Source organism: Mesocricetus auratus, unplaced genomic scaffold (genome assembly GCF_017639785.1).
Source record: "Mesocricetus auratus isolate SY011 unplaced genomic scaffold, BCM_Maur_2.0 Super-Scaffold_100010, whole genome shotgun sequence".
Classification (NCBI taxonomy): domain Eukaryota; kingdom Metazoa; phylum Chordata; class Mammalia; order Rodentia; family Cricetidae; genus Mesocricetus; species Mesocricetus auratus.
In genome coordinates this window covers 80972118-80999008 of record NW_024429194.1, presented here as the reverse complement: position 1 = coordinate 80999008, position 26891 = coordinate 80972118, and the positions used below count along the sequence as shown (strand labels likewise).

The 26891-nt window shown below is 51.0% G+C and overlaps 1 protein-coding gene across 1 annotated transcript; it reads left to right on the top strand.

Annotated features, from left to right (window-relative positions):
• Samm50 (SAMM50 sorting and assembly machinery component) lies at window positions 1–25305 on the top strand. The gene is made up of 15 exons (XM_040754054.1): window positions 1–157; window positions 4517–4627; window positions 6546–6647; window positions 8917–9004; window positions 10725–10831; window positions 11288–11418; window positions 11629–11716; window positions 13135–13263; window positions 13717–13788; window positions 14210–14296; window positions 17351–17421; window positions 19378–19445; window positions 21435–21581; window positions 22008–22149; window positions 25127–25305. The coding sequence occupies exons 1-15, from the start codon at window positions 137–139 to the stop codon at window positions 25170–25172; spliced, it is 1410 nt and encodes a 469-aa protein (XP_040609988.1). The 5' UTR covers window positions 1–136; the 3' UTR covers window positions 25173–25305.
• The last annotated feature ends 1586 nt before the right edge of the window (window positions 25306–26891 follow it).

The following is a 26891-nucleotide window of genomic DNA, read 5'->3' as shown; positions in this document are numbered from 1 at the left end:
GGGGGCGGGCCCTAGGCTCCGGACTTTGGCGAAGATCGGCGAGCTGCTTCCGTGACCTGTGGCCGCGCGTCTGCTCCCGTAGCTGAGCTGGGCTGGGCGCGGGCACCTCAGCGGGGGAGCGGCCGGAGAGGGAGCCATGGGGACAGTGCACGCCCGGGTGAGAGGCCCCGCGGCGGTCGGGGAGCGGGGTGGGGGGCACGCGCGCCTCCCGGGGCGAGGGCAGCGGGGGCAGAGTGCGGGGACCGCTTGGGCCTGCGACTGCGGCGGTCCTGAGGACGGTGGTGACTTAGCCAAGGTCACTCAGCGGAATTTTCCCGGGGGAACCTCACAGCCACCGGTCTCCATGGGACCGCGGCTGGGAAGAAGGGTTCGTCAGAAGCCAAGACATGAACAAGTTATTTAACAGACGTGTTTTAGGATTTCCAGTTATTTGTCTGCAAGAGCGTTCGCGTGCGTGCGTGCGTGTGTGTGTTTGTGTGTGTGTGTGTGCACTTTGTGTGTGCAGAGCCGGTGGAGACCAGAGGGGGGCGCGTTCGCTTGCGTGTGTGTGTGCACTTTGTGTGTGTGTGTGTGTGCATTTTGTGTGTGCAGAGCCGGTGGAGACCAGAGGGGGGCGCGTTCGCTTGCGTGTGTGTGCACTTTGTGTGCAGAACCGGTGGAGACCAGAGGGGGGCGATGGATCCCCTGAAGTTGTGGTTACATTACAGCGGGTTGTGAAACCCCATGCGGGTGCCAGGAACCCACTTTGGTTCTCTGCAAGACGCTGAGTCACCTCTCCAGCCCAATACTCTTGCTTTAGAAAACTTGCATTTACCTATTTGTTTGTTTTTTTTGTGTGTGCCCACGGGAAACTCCAAAGACAACTTGCCACAGTATTCTCCTCCCACCAAGTGGAGTCTGGGGAAACCCAACGCAGTCTTCAGGCCCCAGCGGCAAGCTCCTGTACCTGCTGAGCCCTCTTGAATTGGCTTTTATTTGCCGCCCGGAATTGGGCAGCATTTTCTTGTTCTATACAACAGAATGAGCTCTCCTTCCCCTGAGTGGGCAGAGCAAAGCGGAGAAGAGACAAGGTGGGAAGAGGCTTGTCCCGTCTCGTCATTTCTTCCTTCCCTGTCTGTTTCTGCCTTTGGCTTTGTAGCCCCAGGATGGCCGCACATTAGTGGTCCTGTCTCTCTCTGAGGACTGGGCATACAGACATGTGTTGGTATGCTTGGCTCAGCTGCTGTCTTTGAAGTGGCTTTTTTGAGTTTTTTTGCCTGTTCTCTTCCTCATGTCTCCTGAGGTCTGATGAACAAGTAAGTTTCTGCTTAGGGACATAGATCTCCTTCATGACCAGCTCAATTTATTTTTTTGTTGGTTTTGTGTGTGCGTGTGGTGTTCTTTTGGGCCCAGTGCAGTATCTTAAGTTCCAGCCTATGTTAGTGTTACTGAATAAGTAGTTGGCTGCTTACTGCCAGACTCCTTCATTTTGTAATTGTTCCCAAGGGTCAGAGAATGAGTCATCTGTCCAGAGTCACAGAGCCTCAAAATGTCCTAAAATGTCCTGGACCCCGCACCACACAGTGTCAACAGCATCGCTTGCCCTGTGACTCATTTTCTGGTAGTGTCCCTTTACTTCCAATAGCACTTAGCCTAAGGCCTCCAGACCTGGGCACACCACACGCACGCGGCTGTTTCAACCACCACTTGTGACGCACTTTGAACTGTGCCGCTGCCCTGGGCTCATTCCCTCTCCTGTGGGTCATGTCCACACCCTGCCTTACCTACCAAGATAGTCAGATGTTTTAGAACTTAGTTCATACTACTTTTCCAGTACTGTCTCGAATACTGCAGGAAGCTATTGGGCAAGACCCTCAGCACCGCAGGTCTCCTTCAGGCATCACTGAACTCTGTCTGTAGATCTCTTCAAATATTTTTTTAAATTCTGAGGCAGCCTTTCACTAGCTCAGGGCCTACCTTGAACTCACACTCTAGACCAGGCTGGCCTTGAACTTGGAATCCTTCACACTTTTGAGTATTACTGATCTGTTTCCCAGGCGTGGTGGTTCACACCCTTAACCTCCGCACTAAGGAAGCAGAGGCAGTTGGATCTGTTGGGAGTTCCAGCCCAGCCCTATCTTCTTAGTGAGTTTTTAGGACAGCCAGGGCTATAAAGTGAGACCCTGCCTAAAAACAAAACAAATAATACATAGTGAATAAGTCTCCATTAGAAAACAGGTCCTGAAGGACACTAAACTTTGGCAGAAGTGTGAATCACAGTGACACCCTGTTTTAGCATCTTCCCTCCAGATGATGAACTTTTCCCATGCTTTGACGTTTTAGGAACTATATTGGAGCTTTTTAGAATAATGGAATGCAAACTGCCCAAACAAGGCATATTTGCCAACTGTTGGATTAAGAATGGGTCCATGTGTACATTCCTGTTTTGCCTAATAGTGTTTCTATACTTATGAGGAGTTAATAGTGATTTAGTTTTAAAAACACTAACAACAAAAAGCCAGTGGATAACGACATGAAATGATGTATTCTTTGTCATCCTTGGTAAGTACCCCAGGCTGGCGTTGAACTTAGTCTTACATCTGCATGAGTGCTGGGGTTATAGGCACATACCTGCTTTTCCCTTTATCCCTTCACCATAGAGACTTACTGGTTTTGTTAAGTAAAATTACAAAAGAAAAATATATTTAATCAGGATCCTGTGGATAGGAATCGTACAAAAAAAAAAAAAAAGAAACCTGTCTGAAGTCACAATTTTTTATCATTTAAGCCAGCATGGTGGCTGTAATCCTAGGAACTTGGGAGTTAGAAGCAGGAGGATCAGGAGTTCAAGACTCTTCTTAACTGTGTAGTACATTTGAGGCCATCCCTGGGTATTCGAGACCTTGATCCTGACCCTGCACACAGGCCCACCACACATACACACACACACACACACACACACACACACACACACACACACACACTGGCTCAGAGGCAATATTTGGCCTGGCATGGTGGCTCAGCATTCAGGAGGCAGAGGCAGGAGAATTATAGTAAATTCAAGGCCTGAGTTCCTGTCTTGTACCATCCCCAAAGATAGAAGACATTTAGGTGGATCTGCAGATTATTCAGGGAGTCAACATGGCCTCACAATGAAGGTATTTATATTGGATGGGAGTCTGAAGACCAGTCTTTAGGGCAGGTATGGGAGGAGATGTGATTCTGGTGGGCTCCTTATCCTGATGCAGACTGTGAATAGGGTGCCTGTGGCAGAATCTGCAGAAGGGAATGGCAGGGTCTCGTGGCTTTTCATGCCAGCACTTGTGTGCGTTGTAGAGGGTCCTGACTGCAGACAAGCATAGAGTGAGGAAGCCTGCCTGTTCTTGACATCCCCTGAATTGCCACTCTGAGTTTATTTCAGGGGTACCTGGCTCTCTCTGCCATTAAGTGTCCCAGTGACTTAGGGTGTTCACCTACAGGAACAGATTGGTGACCAAAAAGCACCTGATTATATGTTCTATGCACACACAGATAAAATATTGTGTTATGTGTATGTTATGTATATGCAATTGTGTTTTCCAGTCTTCCCAGCCAGGCTCACCCAGCCCCTGTCCCCAAGAAAGCTTAAGAAGTTACTGTTGTGATTATTTGTTTAGTGATAGAATCCCTTCTGTCTTAGCCTGCTGGTGCTGGGATTATGAAGGTGAGGATGTAAAGATTTCACTAGACCCAAGATAAATGATAAATGGATGTTTTTTGGGGAACACTTACACAATTGATAATAATAAAGAACCGTGGGAGGGCTTCTCTACCCTTCCTATCCAATGGGCTGACCTAAGAGAAAGAGCCTGGGCAAGCTAGACCACACCTCACGCTTCCCTCTTTCTGCTTTCAGCTGCCTGAAGCCACACCCAAAAGGGGTGTGGCCAACCTTCCAGCCAGCAAGAGGCTACTACATGATTGATTATAGCCAAGGTGCCATCATGGCTTGCTTTGTGGTGTTTTGAGGTGGTGACAGTTCATATTGCCACTTGGAAGCAGGGACGGGTTCAGGAGGAATTTCAAGGGAAACCTTGGCTGCACAGTGTTTTGAGGAGAGACCCTGTCTCAGAAAGCTAAAGAAAAAAGCAAGTTTAGAAGGTTCAGGAATATAACTTGGTGGTGTAGAGCACTTGGACAGCATGTGCAAAGGTCTAGGTTCAGTCCCCAGTGCCACACAGCTCAGGTTGTGGAAAGTGCCTGCCTTCCTTCTGGCCCATTGATGAACAAGGTGTTTGTTTTTGTTTTTTGAAATCTTTGCTTTCCTTACTAGTAACCCAGTGAACATGGTTACTAAGCGCTGCCTGCCGCTGGGACCTGCACCTGCCCATCAGCTTACACTCCCTTTCCTTCTATTTCCTGTCCTGCCTTCTCTCTCCCACCCCCAGCCCCACTCCCAAGGGAGCAGCTGTGCTGGATTTTGTGGCACCATCTGATGGAAGCTTGGCTTGTTTTCATTTGTCAGTTCAATAGTCTTGGGTTTATCTGTCCTTTGCAGAGTCTGGAGCCTCTTCCGTCGAGTGGACCTGACTTTGGAGGTTTGGGAGAAGAAGCTGAGTTTGTTGAAGTTGAACCTGAGGCGAAACAGGAAATTCTGGAAAACAAAGATGCGAGTATTCTGTGGAACATTTTGATGTGGTTGTTTCTGGGATGTTCTTTCGGTAATCTCCTATGGAGAAGTAAAGGAACTCTCCTGTCACCCGTTGCAAGTAGAGAACCTTGTTTCTGAGGTTTTCATGGCATGACTGGTTTAGGCAAACACATTTATTTCTACTGAAAAAAAAAAAACAAAACTCATTTTTCATGGTTGGAAAGATGGCTTAGTGGGTAAGACCACTGGTTGCCCTTACAGATAGCCTGGGTTTGGTTCTCATTACCCATATGGTGACTCAAAACCATCTGTAACTCAGGCTCTAGATACTAGAGTCTAGAAGATCTGATGGTCTCTTCTGACCTTCACAGGCATTGAACACATGTAATACAAATACATGCATGAGGTAAACACTCAAACACAAAATAAAATAAATTTTTACGTTTTTCAAAGATAGACTCCAATTATGATTAAGTTTATATACATGCATATATTTTTGGTGGCACTGGGGATTGAATCCAGAACCTCTTGAACCTCTTGTATCCTTTTTAATTTGGGTTTTTTTGTTGTGTTTTATTTTTGTTGTTTGTTTTGGTTTTTGAGACAGGGTTTCTCTGTGTAGCCCTGGCTGTCCTGGAACTTGCTCTGTAGACCAGGCTGTCCTCTAACTCACAGAGATTTCCTGCCTCTGCCTCCTGAGTCCTGGGATTAAAGGCATGCGCCACCACACTGGCAACCTCTTGCATTCCAGACAGGTCCTCTACCACAGACAACCCCAGCCCTTGAGTTTATATTTCTGTTCCTTTATCCCAGGAGAGTCAATAATCTTCTTTTTTTTTTTTTTTCTTATTTATTTATTGGTTTTTCAAGATAGGGTTTCTCTGTGTAACATTGGAGCCTGCTCTGGAACTTGCTTTGTAGACAGGCTGGCCTCAAACTCTCATAGATCTGCCTGCCTCTGCCTCCCAAGTGTTGAAATTAAAGGGGTGCACTACCACCACCCAGCTCCAATTATTTACTTTTATTGTATGGGCACTGGCATTTTTCCTGCATGTATATTTGTGTGAAAATGTTAAGTCTTGTAGTTACAGGGAGTTGTGAGCTGCCAGGTGGGTCTTAGGAATTGAACCCAGGTCCTCTGAGAGAGTAGCCAATGCTCTTAACCGCTGAGCCAACTCTCCAGCCCTCGAGGATCATTCTTTACCTGCTTTGTGACATCACTGAAGGATCTCCATCCTAAAGCAGAGGCTGGGTGTGGCCATGTTAAGAGGGCTGGGCCTCTGCTTATAAGCCTGCATGACCCACATGATCTTGGGTTCTCTGGCTAGAGAGGCCAGAGCTCATTCATGAATGGTACAGACCTGGCAGAGACTAGATCTTAAATAAGAATACAGGGGCTCACAGCAAAATGAAACAAACAAACAAACAAAAAAAACCCCACAGGAACTAGAGAGATGACTTAGAGGTTAAGAGCATTGCTCTTCCAGAAGACTCGGGTTCAACTCCCAGCACCCACATGGCTGGTTATAACCGTCTGTAACTCCAGTTCCAGGCAATCTAATGTTGCCTTCTGTTCTCTGAGGGCACCAGGCACTCAGATGCTTCACGGACATACATGTAAGCAAACACCCATACACATAAAATCATAAAAAAGAGCTGGACGGTGGTGATGCATGCCTTTAATCCCAGCAGAAGCCGGTGGATCTCAGTGAGTTCGAGACCAACCTGGTCTACAGAGCGAGTTCTAGGACCCACTCCAAAGGTACACATAGAATCCCTGTCTCAAAAAAAAAAAAAAGATTAAGAAAAAAATGAAATCGGGAGTAAGAAATCCAGGTTATTACACTTGAAAAAACCTTGCCGTTTGTCTCAGACCCTACCTCTGGCTTCACTCCTGTGCTAGGGATGGTGACCTCTGTCCCCTTTTCACATTTAGGTAGTGGTTCAGCATGTTCATTTTGATGGACTTGGACGGACTAAAGATGACATCATCATTTGTGAAATTGGAGATGTTTTTAAGGCTAAAAACCTCATCGAGGTGAGTTTATTCTGTGTGGCACTCTGCATGAAACTTTTGAAGAGTCTGAGACTACCCCCAGCCTCTCACTGCAGAGGGACCCAAGCCTGCAGAGCACCTGTCACAGCTGTCACAAGTTTCCACTGTTGTGTGCATTGGCTACCCACTGCACTCCACCCAGGCCCTGGAGATCCTCCGGGGATACCCACTGCACTCCACCCAGGCCCTGGGGATCCTCCGGGGATACCGACTGCACACCACCCAGGCCCTGGGGATCCTCCGGGGATACCCACTGCACTCCACCCAGGCCCTGGGGATCCTCCGGGGATACCGACTGCACACCACCCAGGCCCTGGGGATCCTCCGGGGATACCGACTGCACACCACCCAGGCCCTGGGGATCTTCTGAGGATACCCACTGCACTCCACCCAGGCCCTTGCTCTGTTGCACAGACTCTTTCCAGTGCTGTAGTAGGAAGTTGCCTGTGGCTTCCTTCTGTCCTGCTCTCAGACAACACAGACTTGCCTAACAGAGGTCATCAGTGGTGTCCTTATGGCTAGGTTGACTGGCTCCTCTCTGCCTCTTGTTAACCGTGAACAGTGTTGGCAAAACAACAATCAAAAGTTGTGTTTTAAAAGCTTAAGGTGATGTTTCAAGACAGTTACTTAGCGAGTTGTAAACTGTCACAGGGGGAGAGCATGTTGGTGTGATTGTGCACACTACCTTGCCACTGCTTGACAACTCCCAGAGGCCAGCTCAGGTTCCACCATGTCCTGTGCCCTTCACTAGGATGAACCCAGGTGGCAGGAAGCACTAACATTCTTTGTTGTCATTGTGAGGGCGGTCCTTTCTATGTGTCTGGGAAACCTCACTGCAAACACTGTATCATTGTGTGCCTCTGTTAGTGGACATTATACTGAGTGCTTAGCTCTCACAGGGACTGTGTATTCAGCATCTTACTGTTGTATCATGGGGTGCACAGTACAAGTAGGGTTACTAGATCAAAGGGCACACGCTCTGTCACTTCAAAGGTCAGCATATTGGTCTTCAAGGAGAGTCACCACTCCATACCCCTGCAGGTTAGGGAAGGTTCACTCCCTAGACTCGGGGAGAGCCACACTCTAAGTCTTGCCATCCGGTAGACACAGTGCTGTTCATTATTTTGATTTGTATATATGTCCCTGGAATCAAGCTAGGGTTTTGTAGCAGATACTGTAACTCACTGAGCCATCACACCAGCCCTCAAATGCTTTTTTTTTTAATTGTTGCCATTCATATCTCTGTTTTGTTTTCCTTTTTTATTTGTTAGTTGACACAACATCTCACTATGTAACCTGAACTGGCCTCTATCTTTAGCTCTTAGCCTCTGAGTGCTGGGGTTACAGACACGTGCCTGGCTTCTCAGTGTGGAGCACCTGTTTTCCTATGGGTTCTCAGCCTTTGTTCATTCACAGGAGCTTTTGTGTCACTCTGTCACCAGTGTTGACTGTTTCTCCCTGTTATCCTTGGCCTTTTTTTGTGTTTGGTACTTGCTTTCCTGGCTACTTTCTGTGCCTGGTTACTCACTCTGATGCTGATTTCTGTCTGGTACTCACTCTGCTGGCTGATTTCTGTCTGGTTACTCACTCTGCTGACTGATTTCTGTCTGGTACTCGCTCTGATGCTGATTTCTGTCTGGTACTCACTCTGATGCTGATTTCTGTCTGGTTACTCACTCTGCTGACTGATTTCTGTCTGGTTACTCACTCTGCTGACTGATTTCTGTCTGGTACTCACTCTGCTGACTGATTTCTGTCTGGTACTCACTCTGATGCTGATTTCTGTCTGGTACTCACTCTGCTGGCTGATTTCTGTCTGGTTACTCACTCTGATGCTGATTTCTGTCTGGTACTCGCTCTGATGCTGATTTCTGTCTGGTACTCACTCTGATGCTGATTTCTGTCTGGTTACTCACTCTGCTGACTGATTTCTGTCTGGTACTCGCTCTGCTGACTGATTTCCATCTCAGTCATGTCCATCCTACGTGACTGAGTTGTCCGATTTTCACCATGCCCACCCCCAGGGTGTCGCTCTCTCTCACATGCTGTGGTTTCTGCTCAGTGCTCAGAGCACCCCAAGCGTGTTCCTCTCTGCTGAGCCCAGGTGTCCTCCTGCCACTGCACTGTTCCGCATGGGATTTCACAGACATTTCTTGCCACATGCACCTCTTAGTGCGTATGCTTACAGGTCACACGGCTCTCAATGCTCCTGTGTCTTTGGAGAGCTCATTCTCTGTTGTCTGTCTCCCAGGTAATGCGGAGATCACATGAAGCCCGTGAAAAACTGCTTCGCCTAGGAATTTTTAGGCAAGTGGATGTTTTGATCGACACATGTCATGGTAGGTACCATAGGAGAGTATCTTTCTGATGCCACCATGTAGCCTCCAGGGTCACAGAACAGCCAGAGGTTTCTCAGGCAGGTCCTGGAGTCAGTTAGACGCCTCTAAAAGTACACCTTTGGGTTTCGTCACAGCAGAGGAGTGGGTGGGACCCGTGATCTAATGTGTAGTAAAGCTCAGGACTCACTGATGAGTCAGATGGGAGATGGGAGCACCTGGGGACACTGGTGAGGGTCAGATACATTTCACTTATGAAATGGAGGTTTTGAGTCTTTTAGGTAACCTGTCTCTGGCCTAATAGTGAATGGTGGAGTTTGAGCATGAGGCCTCCCCCTCCTCCCCAGGGTCAGTTCAGTGCCCATTTGTTGGTGCGGGTCTTCAGCTCTCCCCAGTCCCTGTTGAACATGGCCTTGCACTGGTCAGCTCTCCTCTTGGCTGTGACTTCACCTCTTTACCCTGCTGCATGATAGAATTACCTGACAGCAAAGGCTGGCTTAGGGTGTTATAAACCTGTCATTATGTACATGGCACACTATATGTCACTGACCCTGCTGTGAATTGTGGGCTTGACAGTTGTGACAAGTGAACCTTACGAATGCAAGGTGTTAATAGTGGGGCATGCGTCAGCATGGCAAGGGTTGATGGGAAGGCTGCCTTTTGTTCTGTCTTACACCAAAACCCCTCTGAAAAGTGAAATCTTAGAGAGAGAGAGACAGAGAGAGACAGAGAGAGACAGAGAGAGACAGAGAGATTGAGGATGTGGTAGCATATACCTCAATCCCAGCACTCAGAAGGCAGAGACTGTTGGTTCTCTGTGAGTTTAAGACCAGGTTGGTCTACTTGGCAAGTGCTAGGACAGCTAGGACAGCATTGTAGACCCTGTTTCAAAGTAAATAAATAAATAAATATAAAAGCAAACCCAGAACAGTGCCAAAGCTCCACCCTGTCCCTCCTTCCCCAGCTGTGGAGACCTTGTGGACATCTCCATTCCTGATGGCTGTGCAGGTGTCTAGCAGAAACACCCAGCAGGTGCCCTGGGTGGAAAGCAAGAGCTGCCTCCTCCTCTGAGACCCCAGCCCTGCAGGGTTTGGCCTCACTCTGCAGTACTGCCCATGCCTTGTTGGGTTGTAAGGTGGAAACTTCCAGCCCAGACATTGCTCACACCCTGCTGGATGTACTACTATGTTGCTTGTTTCTCTTAGGTTACTAAAATCCTTACCATCATATGAATCCATGCTTTCTTGCTGGTTGGATGGGACTCAATTTTTTTTTTAATTTTTCCAAGACAGGGTTTCTCTGTGTAACTCTGATGGTCCTGGAATTCACTCTGTAGACCAGGCTGGCCTTGAACTCATGGAGCTCTACCTGCCTCTGCCTCCCAAATGCTGGGATTAAAGGTATGCGCCACCACAGCCAGGCTGGGACTCAGCACTTTCAAAGGCCTCCCTAGGGTGGGCACATTCCCAGCTGGGGCTGTATCTGAACAGAGAGCAGGGTCCAGTGTTAGGTATAGAGGTATGTTTTGGTTTGTATGTGTGTGTGTATGTGTGCACTTATGTGTATGTGTGTGAGTATATGTGGCAGTCAGAGGACAATTTGCAGGAATCTGTTCTTTTCCTTCATCATATGAGTCCTGGAATCAAACCCAGTTTGGCAGGGATGGTGGCAAGTGCCTTTACCCACCAAGCCATGCTGACCCTTTGAATATTTACTTCTTTAGGTGATGATGCACTGCCAAATGGATTAGATGTCACCTTTGAAGTGACAGAGCTAAGGAGGTTGACAGGCAGTTACAACACCATGGTTGGAAACAATGAAGGCAGTATGGTAGGACATGACTTCCATCGTTGTTTAGAGTTCTTTTATGTGTAAGCTTTTGAGATGTGCCTTTTGGGAAAAAAACAAACAAAACAGGGAGTTGCTGTGGAACCTGCTGGCTTATGAACTTAGGTGTTATCTACAATTTCCCTTTAACATTCCTAGAACCGATCAGCATGAAGTTGAGGTTGCTTGTAGCAATGCTAACCCTAGTACTAGGACAGATGAGCATAGTAATGTCTTGTTCCGATTCCTTTATGCTTTGGTGGAGAAGGTTTGGAGTTGAGGTAGGAGACTTCTGCCTTCCAGTTTCCCAGGCCGTCAGTGTGGTGGTCAGCCTGTGTGGGTTGCTAGCTATGTGCTTGGGAAGGGCCCTTTGTAAGAAACAAAGGTTGTGTTTACCAACCTTTGGGCCAGTTCGTTTACACTGGCCCATTGTCAACGTCATCATCTTCCCTCCCTTAGGTACTCGGCCTCAAACTTCCCAACCTCCTAGGACGTGCAGAAAAAGTGACTTTTCAGTTTTCTTATGGAACCAAAGAAACTTCCTACGGCCTGTCGTTCTTCAAACCACAGCCTGGAAACTTCGAGAGAAAGTAGGAAGCAAACAGGTCCTTGAGCTCAGTGACCTGCTTTAAAAGTTAAAGTAGATGGCTTGAGTGTCTTATGACTCCTGGCCACCAGCTGCCTCTGCTGCACTTGCTGCCCTGAGGATGAGCCCGATGGAGTCTAATTGGGCCTTTGTTATCTATGTGCAAGCCCTGTGCTCAGACCCACTGTTAAAGCTCTGTCCTATTGCCTTCTAGTTTCTCTGTAAACTTATATAAAGTTACTGGGCAGTTCCCGTGGAGCTCAGTCCGGGAGACCGACAGAGGAGTGTCTGCTGAGTATAGTGTGAGTATACCAGGCCCAGTGCCCAGGGTGGGGACAGTGAGTTCGCTGACTAGAGAGTGGGTGAGTGTGGACTTTTCACCCTTTGGTGGCCTTCTGGCTAGATGCCTCCCCCGTAACTAATACAGGGAACTGAGGGAAAGAGCAGGCTGGTGTCCACTCTGGTCACGTGGCATCTGTGCTCCTGACTGACTGTAGCACCCAGTGCTTTCTCCCGTCTTTCTCCTTGGTACCCCCTTTTGGTTTTTTCTCTAGCTTTTTAAAGAGCACACCCTGGAAGAGTCAGGGTTGCTTTTCACATGGAACAGTAGTTGCAGAGGGGGATGGAGTGTAGGCAGGGTCATGTAGGGTTGTCGGGGGTTGAAGGACAAGGCCGGCAGAGCTGTCTGTGTCTCAGACCACCCTAAGTGTAACTGGGTACTGTGGGTGTGCTGGTTACTGTGTATCTCCTCGAGTAAGTGGCTTGCTCGCTAAGACCAGTCCAGTGTTCTAGGACAGAAGAGTTGACTGGGGAGCTTCGTTGCTGGCAGGCATCTGGGGAAAAGAGAGTCTGAGACCCTCGTGTAGAGTGACCACTGAGCCTGGCTGCTACTACTCATGCTGCCAGGGTCTCAGTGGGCTCCTCAGGCCTGCACAATGCCCCGTGTGCTGAGGTGGGCAGTTTTGTCCATACTCTCACAAACCAAGTTTGTGTACTGGGCTTCAGTTGGTGCCTCCTTACCCTCAGTGGCCTTGTATTTTCCTCCAGGCCTGCAGGTACCTGGTGTCCTTGTGAGCGAACTCATGGCTACTTCCCAAGGCTCTCGACATCATGACATTTAGAGAGAATGGGGCTGTTCTGAGCTAGAGTCTGGGGCAGGATGTGGGGCAGACCTAATGAGAGGCAGGCTCCCTGGACCAGGCTTTGCTTGTTCCCTCTGGCTATGGGAAGAAAGCCCTTGGCCCCATGTGACTTAGTTTCCTTGTTCTTTTGGGACTGATGGCATCCTGGTGAGAGGTTACTGGGTCTGCCTTCAGCCAGTCAAGTGGGCTGAGTGGGTATGTCACATCATCTGTGTGTTTTACTGTGATGAGGCTGGCACCTGCTGTTGACAGCGTCACCCCTAGCTTTTGGGTGTGGCCCTGTTCCTTCACCTGCCCCTCAGAGTAGCTCTGCTCTGGTGCAGTTTACAGCCCTCCCCATCATCCTTGCTGTGTCCTCTTCTGTTCCTCCTCCTCCCTATTTCCTTTCATTTCTAACAGCTTATCTGGGGCTCAGGGAGGATCAAGTGCCAGCAAGGGGCTTATCCATCCCATCCCTGGTGCTGAGAAAAGAAATTGCCAAGTGTGCTAGTCAGTGATACCACATTTCAAAGGATGCTTCGCAGCAGCTTGGTCCAGTATGAACAGTGAGAACAAGGCTTCCTTCTGTGCCTTTACAGTTTCCCATATGGAAGACCAGTCACACCGTCAAGTGGGAGGGTGTGTGGCGGGAACTGGGCTGCCTCTCAAGGTCTGCATCGTTTGCTGTACGGAAGGAAAGTGGACACTCACTGAAGTCGTCTCTCTCGGTAGGACTTGTTCTTTGGGTGGAGAAATGTGTGACAGCGCTGTGGCCATTGGCTAGTCTCTGCTGATATGGGGCTGAGGTGTCACTGAGATTGGGTGGTTGGGACAGTGGCCTGCAGTTCCATTGCCTCTTATTATTTTTTGTAACATCAGTGGAAAAATAACGTGTTTAAGAGCTGGCTGTGGAATCTTACCTTCCAGAAACCAAAAAAAAATGCAGTGAGCTGACTTAGAGTGGGTGCTAGGCTCTCTGAGGGAACAAGACAGATAGGTGTCAGTGGAAAACTCTCTGGTGATTTTGGGTACGCCGTCTTAGAACTTCGTGCCATCCTGGGAAGGCAGGAACGGGAAGCTCTGTGAGCATGCTCAGCACAGCCCCAACCCTCAGTACACAGGAAGTTTTATTATCCTTGGAGCTGCTTGAAGTGAAAGTGGGCTCCATTCATTTCTTTCAGCATGCCATGGTCATCGACTCTCGGAATTCATCTATCTTGCCAAGAAGAGGGGCCTTGCTCAAAGTCAACCAGGTAGTGTTCCCACTTGGTTCTCCTCTGCTTGGGGAGCTACGGAAGGGTGCAAAGACTGTCATGCACAGTGCAAGGGCTGGTGCCCATGGGGATTAGTGGTGGGTGCTGTACAAGTAGTGTGGTTAGCTGCCCTAAGGTGCGGGGGGACTGGGTGACACACTGTGGGCTCCGGTGATCCAGCCCATCTCATCCTGCTGCTCATGGTGCAGGCAGGACCCTGGGGTGCCCACTCTTCATTTCCAGAGGAGCAATGAATGGTGAGGTTTGTATGTACAATGTCCCTGCCATAAAAGCGACTCACTCTTTCCAGGTGCTGAGTAAGCAGGACTTTCTGGGAGGCTCAAATGACAAAACTGTCAGTGCACAGGCGGTGAGGGCTTGGTAGCACCTGAGTCTCTGTGACGCATGGCTTCTTCCTCAGGAGCTGGCGGGCTACACTGGAGGGGATGTGAGTTTCATCAAGGAGGACTTTGAGCTTCAGCTGAATAAGCCACTCATGTTGGATTCGGTGAGTTTCCAGCCTGCGCCGTGTCTGTGGGGCCAACCTTCACCTTGGGGTCCTGAGTGCCCAGTGCTGTGATACTTTAACCCGCAGGACTTACAGTTATGTGTGTGACCTGCCAGGCTGCACTGGTCCTCACTCTCAGAGCCATCCCAGAACTCCATCATGCCTTTCCTCTCTGCCTGGCGCTCCACAGACTGCTGCCTGTGCCTGCGGTGTGGAGTGGGCTCTGAGTTCCCTGCACCCTTCCCCACCCATCCCCCAGCTGAGCTCCCCTAGCTGCACCCCTTGCCTCTGCTTTCTTGTGAGTTTATGCTCTAGAGTGGTGCCCGGAGCGCCTTGATTTCCATTGCTGCACTCCTGCCCATGCTGGCTTCACAGGACACTGTCTGAGGGATGAGGCTCTTCCGTCACAGGCACTTGTCCTTCGTCTGCCTTCTGTTGCTGTGACGTCCTTTTGTCACCTGTCCACATGGCCTCCTGCCGCAGGCTTTTAGGAGTGTGGCACAGTCACCTTCTCTTCGTTCCTGGGGTTGAGGCATGGAGGACTCCACTGTGCTTATTTTATAGAAGCACCCATCTGTTGATCCATTGCCCACCCATTGCCCACCTCCCCACTCATCTGTCCACACATCTGTCCACACATCTGTCCACTCATCTGTCCACTCATCTGTCCGCTCATCTGTCCGCTCATCTGTCCACTCATCTGTCCACACATCTGTCCACTCATCTGTCCGCTCATCTGTCCGCTCATCTGTCCACTCATCTGTCCACTCATCTGTCCACTCGTCTGTCCACTCGTCTGTCCACACATCTGTCCACTCATCTGTCCACACATCTGTCCACACGTCTGTCCACACGTCTGTCCACACGTCTGTCCACTCATCTGTCCACTCGTCTGTCCACTCGTCTGTCCACTCGTCTGTCCACTCGTGTGTCCACACGTCTGTCCACTCGTCTGTCCACTCGTCTGTCCACACGTCTGTCCACTCGTCTGTCCACTCGTCTGTCCACACGTCTGTCCCCCACCCCTCCACCTGCTGGTCCTTCCTGCACTCACCCATCTGTCTGTGTGTTCTCTTACCCGCCCATGTGTGTACCACCCACTGACCTGCCGTCCGTCAGTGCACACACCTTTCCTACCCGCCCGTCCACTCCCCCACCGCACTCCTGCATCCCGGCTGCCAGGCTCCTCAGGTGTGTGCATCAAGGGGAGGGAGCATGAGGGTGGAACCTAAAGAGAGCAGGAATTACTGGGGTTGAGATGGGCAGAATTGGGGGGGTAGAGGGCGGGATAGGACCAGTGGCTGCTAGTGAAAGGAATGGCTTAGCGCACTGACACCTGGAGTGGGGGGGCATCAGTGGAAGGCTAGTGTCTGTGAGGTCAGAGTTCAGCAGGCTGTGAGGAGCAGGGTAGAACCTCGGCTTTGTGGTGAGACTGGCTGAGGAGGAGCCCTGGGACCTGGGCTGTACCTCTAAACCTGAGGCCACCTCAAAATAAAATGCTCATTTTAGGAGACAGAGGAGAGAACAGGGACAGAAACAGCGCTCTTGTGAGGCGTCTACATGTGCAGTGTGGTGGGAGAGTGGACAGGGGGCTAGGATGAGTGGTGTGCAGGCGGGTGAGTGGGTGGATGGATAGGCGGGCACACAAATGGGTGGGAAGACAGTGTGTAGACGGGTAGGTGATGGTAGAAGGGAGAGTAGATGAACAGATGGGCTGACAGGAGGAGGGTACACAGCCCGGGATGCTGGGCTTTGGCAGGAAGGAGCTGGGACCTCGTCTGCTGGTGGGAATGTGAAGTGTGGGCATCTGAGTGGGAGCCGTGCAGGGCTAGCAAGGAGTAAAGAGGGCTCTGCTCTTCTCAGGAGCCCAGAGAGCTGCCTTCCAGGCCAGAGGTAGTGCTATGTTCATGTGGGCTGGGCGGGTCTGGGAGTCTGCTGAGGCCCTGGAGGTCTCCAGGCAGCAGAGGCAGGCCTCAGCCCAGAGAAGCACCCGGAATGGAGTATCTTCTCCATGAATAGGCCAGAGCCTGAGCTCCATGCAGCCAGCACTGTCATCACCGTGTGGCTCCCACTAGCTGGAATGTCAGAGTAGAGCATGGCTGCTTCTTGACTTGCTTCCTGATGGCCTCATTTCCCAGCAACCCTACTGTTACGTTCAAAATGTCTCCAGTGTGGTAACCTGCATAGCTAGCTCAGCTGGCCAGCCTTCATCAGACTAGAGCCCTTGCCTTCCAAAGTCTGCCACAAAGGTGATTTTAACCAGGTGTAGTGTAGCTTGTGGCTTCCAGAATGTCATATCAACAGAAGGACACGTGAGTGTGTCATCAGACAATGGTGAAGTTGGGAGATTTCCTCCTATCATGCCATGTGGGTCCTGTCCTGTGTGCTGTGTGGCTCTGCCCACCCGTCCACCCTATTTTCTAGTCCTTTCCCCTGAAGCATCTAGAAGAAGACCATCTGGGCAGTGTGGAGTTGGCAGGGACAGGCAAAGGACCCAAGATGAGCAGAGGCTCTGGGGCTGGGATGCCATGAGAGCCTGGGGCTGCTGAGTGAGAAGGCCTCCAGCTCAGCAGTGGTACTCAGTAGGCCTGGGATGACCTACGTGATTTAAAGAGTGTGTCACTGAGCCCCCTTACTGGATGGTGCTGCCCCTGAGGGAGAACTAGACACACGTCTTTACACTATGTGATTGCAGGAGCATCATAGCCTGTGTAGACCTTCAGCCTGAGGAGCTGCATGCCTCAGTCTCCTTACACTTTGGGGTCCGAACAGATGCAGGGTCTCATATCCAGGGTCCTGGCTACCTCCTCTATCATGTTGTTCCTGTGCAAGAGGATCCTATCCTGGCTGGATCACAAGCTAGGCCTGCTGCACTTCTGTGTGACTGTTGGAATTTAAATTTGCCTCTGACTGAGTTCTTCGACCTCACAGCCCCTGGTCCCCTGTGTCCCTCCTGTTGCTCTGCTCTGCTCTGCTCGCCAAGGGCATTCAGAGAAGAACCAGCTTCCTGCTAGTGCTCATGGGGACAGAAAGAAACTGTTTGCCTTCATACAGGTATTCTCCACGTCTCTCTGGGGTGGAATCATGGTGCCCATCGGTGACAAGCCATCCAGCATTGCTGACAGGTCAGTGCCAGCAGAGACTCCCCACCTTCCTCTGGACTTCGGATTGTCTTCTTTTACAGATGAGAGCAATATTCAAATTACTCTTGGTTTTCATGTGGGCACCGATTTTTTGAAGCACCCAGTGCTCACACTTAGTACCTGCTTGCTTTTTTGTTGAGATGCATTATTGCATTTAATTTTTTCTCAGCCAGGCGAGGTAGTGCCCTAACCCCAGCACTCAGGAAGCTGAGGCAGACAGATCTCTGTGAGTTTGAGGCTACCCTGGTCTACAGAGTGAGTACCAGGACAGCCAGGGCTACACAGAGAAACCCTGTCTCAAAAACCAAAAAAAAGAAAAGAAAAGAAAAAAGAAAGATAGCAGGGTGCACAGAGGAGAAACCAACCTAACCCTGGGCTCACTCCCTTTGGAGAGAGAGAGAGAGAGAGAGAGAGAGAGAGAGAGAGAGAGAGAGAGAGAGAGAGAGAGAGAGAGGAGAAACCAACCTAACCCTGGGCTCACTCCCTTTGGTCATTTAGAGAGAGAGAGAGAGAGAGAGAGAGAGAGAGAGAGAGAGAGAGAGAGAGAGAGAGAGAGAGAGAGAGAGAGAGAGGAGAAACCAACCTAACCCTGGGCTCACTCCCTTTGGTCATTTAGGAGAGAGAGAGAGAGAGAGAGAGAGAGAGAGAGAGAGAGAGAGAGAGAGAGAGAGAGAGGGAGGGAGGGAGGGAGGGAGGGAGGGAGGGAGGGAGGGAGGGAGAGAGGGAGGGAGAGAGGGAGGGAGAGAGAGAAAGAGAGAGGAGAAACCAACCTAACCCTGGGCTCACTCCCTTTGGTCATTTAGGAGAGAGAGAGAGAGAGGGAGGGAGGGAGGGAGAGAGAGAGACAGGGAGGGAGGGAGGGAGAGGGAGAGAGAGAGAGGGAGGGAGGGAGGGAGGGAGGGAGGGAGGGAGGGAGGGAGAGAGAGAGAGAGAGAGGAGAAACCAACCTAACCCTGGGCTCACTCCCTTTGGTCATTTAGGAGAGAGAGAGAGAGAGAGAGGGAGGGAGGGAGAGAGAGAGAGAGAGGGAGGGAGGGAGGGAGGGGAGGGAGGGAGGGAGGGAGGGAGGGAGAGAGAGAGAGAGAGAGAGAGAGAGAGAGAGAGAGAGAGAGAGAGAGAGAGAGAGAGAGAGAGAGAGTGTGTGTGTGTGTGCGCGCACGTGTTTTGTGTTGTGCGCTTTTCATCCCAGTACTTGGGAGAGCAGAAGCAAGTGCATCTCTTGAGTTTGAGGCCAGCCAGGGCTACATAGTGAGGCCTTCTCTAAAATATATCTATATGTGTATAGATAGATATAGGTGGATATGGATGGATCGATCGACAGAGATACAAATACTTTAGAAATTAGAACACCCTTCCCCAATTAAAAAGCATTGTAGGAACTCAAGGACATTGTGTTGATGAGGAACTTGACTAACCTTCGGGGAGGCCCTGGGTTCTATCCTTGGCGGTTAGAACATAGTACAATTCTTTGTAGAAAGCCAGAGTAATGCTCTATGTGGTATGTTTCCTTCTGGTGTCATCTGGCCCCTCTTGTGGTGTGCCACACTGTTGAGTGATGTGGACCCTGCCTTCTCAACCTATGTGGCTGTGGGTGTCTGCCACATAGGATGTCTGGTTGAGGAGGGAGTCTCCTGGTGGGTCTCTTAGACAGCTGCCCACCCTTTGTAAGGGATGGTCCTCCTCCTCCTCCTCCTCCTCGCTCACCTTCCCCATGTGTCTGTTGTGTCACATTGCTCATCTCTCCAGCATGAGCTGCTGTCAGGTGTCAGATAGATTCTGAGGTGTCACGTGCTCACATCTTTCCCACCCTTTCCTAATGTTCTGCTGTGTGGAGACAATGTCATTACTCAGAACCAACTGTGACCCTGATGCTGGCTCTCCTGCTGCGGGTCTTGTGGGTATTCACCTGATGAACTGACACCTGTCACTCTGCTGCAGGTTTTACCTGGGAGGTCCCACGAGTGTCCGAGGATTTAGCATGCACAGTATCGGACCCCAGAGTGAAGGTCAGTGAGATTAGACTTGGAGACATGCAGTTGTTTCCTTCTGTGTGCGCTGTCATTTGTGAGGGGACCCAGGCAATGGAAATCTCAGTTTGGAACAATGTGACTATCTAGACTTCCTGTGGCGAGGTGTTGGTGGCACACGCCTTTAATCCCAGCATTCAGGAGGCAGAGGCAGGTGGATCTCTGTGAGTTCGAGGCCAGCCTGGTCTACAGAGCGAGTTCCAAGACAGCCTCCAAAGCCACAGAGAAACCCTGTCTCAAAAAACAAAAACAAAAAAAGACTTCCTGTGGCTTCAGTGTGCGTTGGATGTAAGGATAAGAGCATTTCCAGCAGCCATGATAGTTCTGTTCTCTGGGGGCTGACCTTTGCTCAAAAACCAGCAATCCAAGTAGCCCTGTGTCCTAGGGCACAGCCCCTTTTCTGAAGACTTAGCAGGCATGTCTCCCATGCTTCTGCTCCCACGACTGCAGAGGCATGCGCTTTGCTGTCTCTTCTGGCTTTGAAGTTCGCCCAGGAGTTGTCTTACCAGGTAGAAGCAATGTAGACCTCTGAGTGTGAATAAGGTGATTTTCTTGAGACTTGTTTCTGTTTGTTTTAATCTGACCACAGCTCTATGCACTGATGCTGAAATTCCAAGTTCAGAAGCTATCCTGAAAACATTTGCTTTTACATGCATGTGCATTTGTTTCCAGCCAGTCCGTCAGTCAAACACACACACACAAATTACAAAGTGAAGGAGCCACAGATTTGGTACTCAGTTATTTCCGGGCATTGTAGAGAGGTAGGTTAAATTTGACCCTGTTTTAGATGTGAAATGACACACTAGGCTGGAGAGGCGGCTCAGCAGTTAAAGAGCACTGACTTCTCCCGAGCACCCGGGCTTCTAGTACGCACTGGTGGCTCACAGCCATCTGTAACTCCAGTTCTGAGGTCTGTTGCCCTCCTCTGGTGTCTGTTGTCACTGCACACCTGTGGTGCACAGGGACACGTGCTGACAAACATACCTTTTTTTTTTTTTTTTTTTTTTTTTTTGGTGTTTTGAAATAGGGTCTCACTGTGTAGCTCTAGCTGTTTTAGAACTCACTCTGTAGACGAGGCTGGCCTCAAACTCACAGAGTTTGCTTCCTGAGTACTGGGATTAAAGATGTGTACCACCACACCTGGCTCTCATACACATTTTTTTATTTTTGGTTGTGAGCCATCTCTCCAGCCCTCATACACATTTTCAAAAAGACGTATGACCACTACATGGATTTGGAATACACTGGAGGGCTGGCCGGCTGGCGTCCCCTGGGTTCTGCAAGGTCTCACAGACAGTGCTCCCCACAACTGAACATACTGCACTGGAGGTCGCCCAGACACCTGCTTCTCTGCTTTCATACATCCCCTCCCCGCTGGTCACCGGCATGGAGTTAAGAGAACTGAAGCTTTCCTGCCGCAGTAGTGAGAGCCCCAGAAGCAGGGGAACACAGGCGGCTCAAAAGTGGTGAGAGAAACGAGGGCAAGGGGAGAGCACGCGGATAGGGAGAACTTTCCAGGGCGCAGGCTGAGTACCCACAGGGTCCAAACTCTCCCCTGACTGATGGAAGCGGCTGGCGCAGGCTGAGGGAAGTCATCCCAGCACATTTCCTCCCCTGGTAACTTGAGTCAGTGACTGACTCCAGGCCTGGCCTTCCAACACTGAAACAGGGTATTGAGGGTAAAAGCCTGGGCTCTGGCATCCCCAACTGGCTGGGCTTGGACACTGTCCCAACATGGCAGATGAAGAGAATAGAGATGGTGAAGACAGGGAGGCTCAGTGTGGCTGCTCTAGGAGGAGGAACACTTAGGCACTGCAGACAGGGCCTATGGCAGCCTTGTCCTTCTGTATTTAGAACGCCGGCTCTTCAGCTGTGTGAGTGTGGAGGGCTGGCTACTGAGAAGGAGGGAGGCTGACTGACCTGGTTGCCCACAGCACCGAGTCAGCAGATCCTGTTCTCCCTCCTTAGGAGACTACCTGGGAGGGGAGGCATACTGGGCCGGGGGCCTGCACCTCTACACCCCACTGCCCTTCCGGCCAGGCCAGGGTGGCTTCGGAGAGCTTTTCAGAACCCACTTCTTCCTCAATGCGGGCAACTTGTGCAACCTCAACTACGGTGAGTCTACTCTGACTACAAGTCTGTCTGGTGTGGGGTGGTGCCTTCCCTGAGGGTGGCGTCGTGTAGGGGGAACCTGTTTCTTACTCTTCAAACAAGCTTCAAGTGCTCCAGGTACCATTAGGGCCCAGAGCCCAGCAGGGCTTTGTCAGAGGTGCTCACAGGGGACTGATCAGCTGAACAGTTTGGGAGCCCCAGGTCCTATCTGAGGTGTGGCATGGGGCCTCCCAGCTGCTCGCTGGGAGAGCTTTTGTAGGTAGAGGGGGCAGGATGGCCAGTCCTGGGGAGTTGAGACACTCAGCTGGCTCTGGGACAGAGGGAAGCAGATACCCAATCCTACACCTGTCTCCACTAGCCGGGCCCAGCGGTAAGGGGCCCTGCCAGGGAGGGAGCCACACATCTTCTAACACACCTTTGCTGTTTCAGGTGAGGGCCCCAAAGCCCACATCCGGAAGCTGGCTGAATGCATCCGCTGGTCCTATGGAGCAGGCGTGGTCCTCCGGCTTGGCAACATCGCTCGGTTGGAACTGAACTACTGCATTCCTATGGGTGTGCAGCAGGGTGACAGGTGTGTGGGGCCATTGCCAACTCTGTAGCTGTGGAGTTGCCATTTGCACTGGGCTGGTCCCTTCAGTGGCTTTAAGGTTCAGGACTTGGAGACTGGACTGTCAACTAAAGAATGAAAGTATGTGGGGCCTCTGCTGAGGTCTCCTTTAGTTGGAGGGGAAAGGGAGATGCCCACCCTTCCCTGAAACACTACTGCTACTGTCCCCAGGACAGTGCGAGCCCTCTGACTGAGGAGCTCACCAGGTGGGAAGTATTGACCCTGCTTGCTGGAAGTGTAGTGCAGCAGTGAGAGCTTCTGTGTGCCACACTGGCCGGGGCTGGCCGGCCACAGCCTATCGATGGGCTAGAGGACCCCACCCATGGATGGGGAGGGAGTAGTGGCTGTGTTACGCGGGTGAATTTGACCATGGGCTGTTCAGGGTTGTAGGAGTTACTCCATCTCTTATATTACCTTGTAGACATTGTGCAAGTGTCTGGAGACCCAGAGGGATTATTATATACAGGATGCTTAAATGACAAGGCTCTGGGAGTCGGAAGTCAAGATGGGTGCTGGCAGGAAGTTCCTGGCTAAGGCACTATGCCTGGCTGGCACACAGCTACCTTCTTGACAAACAGTCTCACAGGGAGACAATACAATCCAAGAGCTTGGGTGTTCTACATAGGCTCGACTCCCCTGACGGGCCTACCCACGTGACTATCCAAGCTAGATCACTTCCCCAGGGCCACATGCCAGGTGCCACCTTGACTTGTGACAGGCCTGGACTAGGTTACTTAGCTACTCTGAGTCTCGTTTCCTATCCAGAGAACGGAAGGCGACACTTCAAGGATAGGTGTTTGCTGCTCTGCTGTTGTGTGGTCTGGATGTGGTGTCTGTGACTGCTGAGACTGCTGGTGTTATAGTGGCCTGCTCTCCTCTGTCCCTGAGTGCTGTGCCCTGTCCGCACCATGCCTGCTGCCTGCAGTTGGACAGTGCAGTGTGGTGCATAGTAGGTGGCTTCTCAGCAGCTACCTCTTCAGCATGGGGATTCTCTCTGTGCAGCCTTCCATGCAGGTGCAGCTGGAGCTGTGGCCAGCTGGCTGCAAGGCCCATGCCCCCGGGAAGCCCTGCAGGAAGCATTGTGAGTGCAAGTTGGTGTCAAGTCAGGCTGTGCTCTGGGCCAGTTCACCCGCTTTGGGAGTGTGGTGCACTCCAGTGGGCACGGCTACTGCTTTTAGCACCTGGGCATTTGTGGCCCATGCTACTGTAATACTGACAGCAGCCACAGGGTGGCAGTGTGTGCCAAGCAGTTGCTTTGCTTTTGATGGTTTTGCTAATTGGTCATTTAGCATACGCTATTTACAGCTCAAGACCCCTCAGCTGTACCCTGTCTCTCAGTTAAACCCAAGAAGCATGTTTTTAAGATTGATCCAGAACATAACCTTCAGTCTGCTGCTGCTGCTGTTTGCCACTGTGACGTGGCAGCAGGTGTTTGCAGTGGGCAGTAAGTCCAGGGCCAGCCCGCAATGTGGAAATACCCTTCCCTGTGTGGCTTGGCTTGCAGCTTTATTAGCAAGAGTGGAATTTGATAACATTTGAGGGAAATGACCTCAATTTCATAGTATTTCTAAAATTAGGCAGTTGGCAGGTGGACAGTTGTCTGTAGTCCCACCCCCAGGGTTAAACCAGGTGCTCTGTAATTGGCAATTGAGGCCTTTAAAAAGGGAGGCAGTTTGAAGTGTTTTGACTTGCATCCTGAATGGTTTATGTCAGCGTCTTCTCTGGGACCTGAGTGTTCTGTCACAGCAGGGCTCCTCAGGCTAGGTCTCTGGAGACACAGATGAATCAACACTGCACCTGCTGCTCGTTGAGCTGTAGGAGGGGCACCGTCACTGCAGCTGGGGAGGGGTGTGGCATGGGTGGACAGAGTACGCAGGGTTACAGACTCCAGGGGAATGGCTGCTGACAAGTGAGCCTCTTTACTCTCCTTCCCCACCCCTCCCACCAGCTACATTGATATCTTCCTCTTGGTGTCTGTCAGGGCTGTTTGGGGCCTGTGACTGCTTTCCCACACGCTTAGCGCACTGCCCGGGAGGAAGAGCTCTGGGGGTTAAGAGTGGGCATCGATGGCCTTTCCTGATGACCGCTTCTGGGGCAGCTGTGAGGGGTGAGCATTGCTACCATGGGGCAGGAAGGCAGCCCGCACTTGGCCCAGAGGCAGAGGCTGAGAAGGGTATGCAGAGGACTGGTGGGCCCTGGTCTTGTGACTCTGGATGCCATCTTGAGTACCCATCACGGGCATTGCTCTGTGATGTGTGTCACAGCACAGACATCTTGGGTTTGTTTCCAGTTGTAGTAGCAGAGCGGTACAGAATGCCTTGTGCTCTCTAAAGAACCTGTATATTTGTCTCCTCTGGATGTTTCTCTAAAGCAGTGACGGCAGCCACGGTCCCTTTTATGGACCTCCGTCTGAAATGTGGAACTGGCAGCCTAGGCAGGAGAGGGGGGCAGGCACAGTGTGAAGCTCGGATCCAATCCGAGGGCTCCTCAGCAGTGGAGTGAGTGGCGACTGCACATTCCAGTGGGCAGCACTCAGGAACCTGCGTCTTGAGGACACGGAACTGGGTGCTGGGTACCTGCAGCCAGTCCTGGCCAGAATGAGAAGGGCCTCACAGGACCCCAGAGCTGAGCTCTCCGGAGAGCACTCCTGCCTTTTAGCTTCCTTCCTGGATCAGGGCTGGCTGGCTGGGTTTAGGGGTCATTGTGAGCCCCAGGACCCGCCTCCTGCTTCTGTGCCTTCCTGTCCTGACACTGGGTGGGCGGGCAGGGGAGAGGGGTGCTGCTGCTGCTTCAGTGGGATGGAGAAGCGGAGGGTCTTGGGCTCTAGCTCCCTCCTTTCTCCAAAGGCTGGTTCTTACTAGTCTAGGCAGAGCTGAGGAGGCTAGCGGAACCTCATGTTATTGTAAGGAGTGCTGTGTTTGACTTTTCCCTTTCTTTTTAGGATCTGTGATGGTGTCCAGTTTGGAGCTGGGATTCGGTTCCTGTAAGTTACAGCCCCAGGTCAGCTTGGATGAGCAGCAAGAATCTCCTAGGCCACAGGCCTGTTTGGAGGTGACACAGTTGAGTGCTTCTGGATCATAATCCTTATGGGAAATCAGGTCAATAAATTTGAAACACTCAGCTGTGTCCTGGATGTGGTCTGTGTTTCAGGCCATGTGTCTGTCTGGACACCTGCTTTTCCTGAGGACATGTGACAGTCCAACCTAGGCAGTCTTGGGCCTAAGGGCTTCCAGGTGACCTCCCCAAAGTGCCTTTTCCTCACAGACCCCTATAGTCTGCTGTTGGGCTCCAACCAACCGGGAGTAGGGCTGAACTCTGGGTGACATCAAAGGACACTGGCCCTGTCACCACAGGCCACTTCGTTGGCAATGTGGCCTTGCAGTGCCGGTGTGATGTTAGGATGCTGAGGTAGAGGGGAAGTGTGCTGTCTGCTAATAGCCATGGCTGCTCTGCATGTCACATGGTGACTCAAGCTGCACAGCCATCAGCAGCGGGGAGCTGGGGTGTCTGGAGGCCCAGATGCCACTGGGCAAGACTGGCTTCTAAAGAAGCCCACGCTTCCTCTTCTCAGAGCCGGCAGACCTGACTTCTGCCTCTGCTCTCTTTGAAGGACCCTTTTGACGGCATCAGGTCCCCAAACAAACCTGAGAACCTTATTTCAAGGCTAGCTGAGGAGCACACTCGTCTGTCTGCCACCTGCTCCTCTCTCTCTCTGGCTTCATATACTGGTATCTCCCAGTACCCGCCGATGCTCAGGGCTGTCATAAAATGTTACACGCATGCACCACCACTTTGGAGTCGTGTGGTCAAACCCAGAGTTTTGTGCTTGCTGGGCAAGCACTCTACCGACTGAGGCACATCCCCAGCTGCGCCGGAGTGTTGTTGCTCTGCCATTGGCTGGAAGCTGGCATAGGGTGTATGCTGGCCCGCTGTGTCCTGAGCCCCAGGGTTGGGACATGGGCGTCTGTCTACTCTGACTCAGGTCTCTGTTAGTGGTGTTTGGGGGGGGGTTCTGTTTACTTACAAGCTTTATTTTATGTGTATGGGCATTTTGCCTTCATGTATGTGTGTGCACCACACGATGCCTTGTGTCTATAGAGATTAGAAAGAGGGTGAGAATTACAGTTACAAATGGTTGTAGGTCTTCCTGTGAATGCTGAGAAGTGAACCCAGGACCTCTGCAAGAGCAGCCAGTGCTCTTAATCACTCCTGCTCCTGGAGGATATTCTTAGCTTTAAAAAGGTAATATAAACCAGGCGGTAGTGACACACACCTTTAATTCCAGTGCTCGAGGGGCAGAGGCAGGTGAGTCTCTGAGTTTAAGGCCTGCCTGGTCTACAGAGCTAGTTCCAGGATGGCCAGAGAGTTACACAGAGAAGCCCTGTCTACAAAAACAAAACAAACCGAAGAAAGAAAGCAAAAAAGATACATACATACATACATACATACATACATACATACATACATGGAGTTAACCCTCCTCTGACGTTTTTGAAAACACGGGATGTGTCTGGGATCTCAGCTTTGTGCTGTCACCCCCACCCGCCATGTTTTCATTCTCTATCAGGTCCTGTCCTCCCTGTGACCTTTTCTTTGTCTTTGCTAAATGACTTTGGGGCTTGGGAGTCTCCCTGCACCCAGATACCACTCCCACCCCCCCTCCCCAGGCTCCCAGGCCTCTGAACACTTCCCCCTCCTCCCACCTG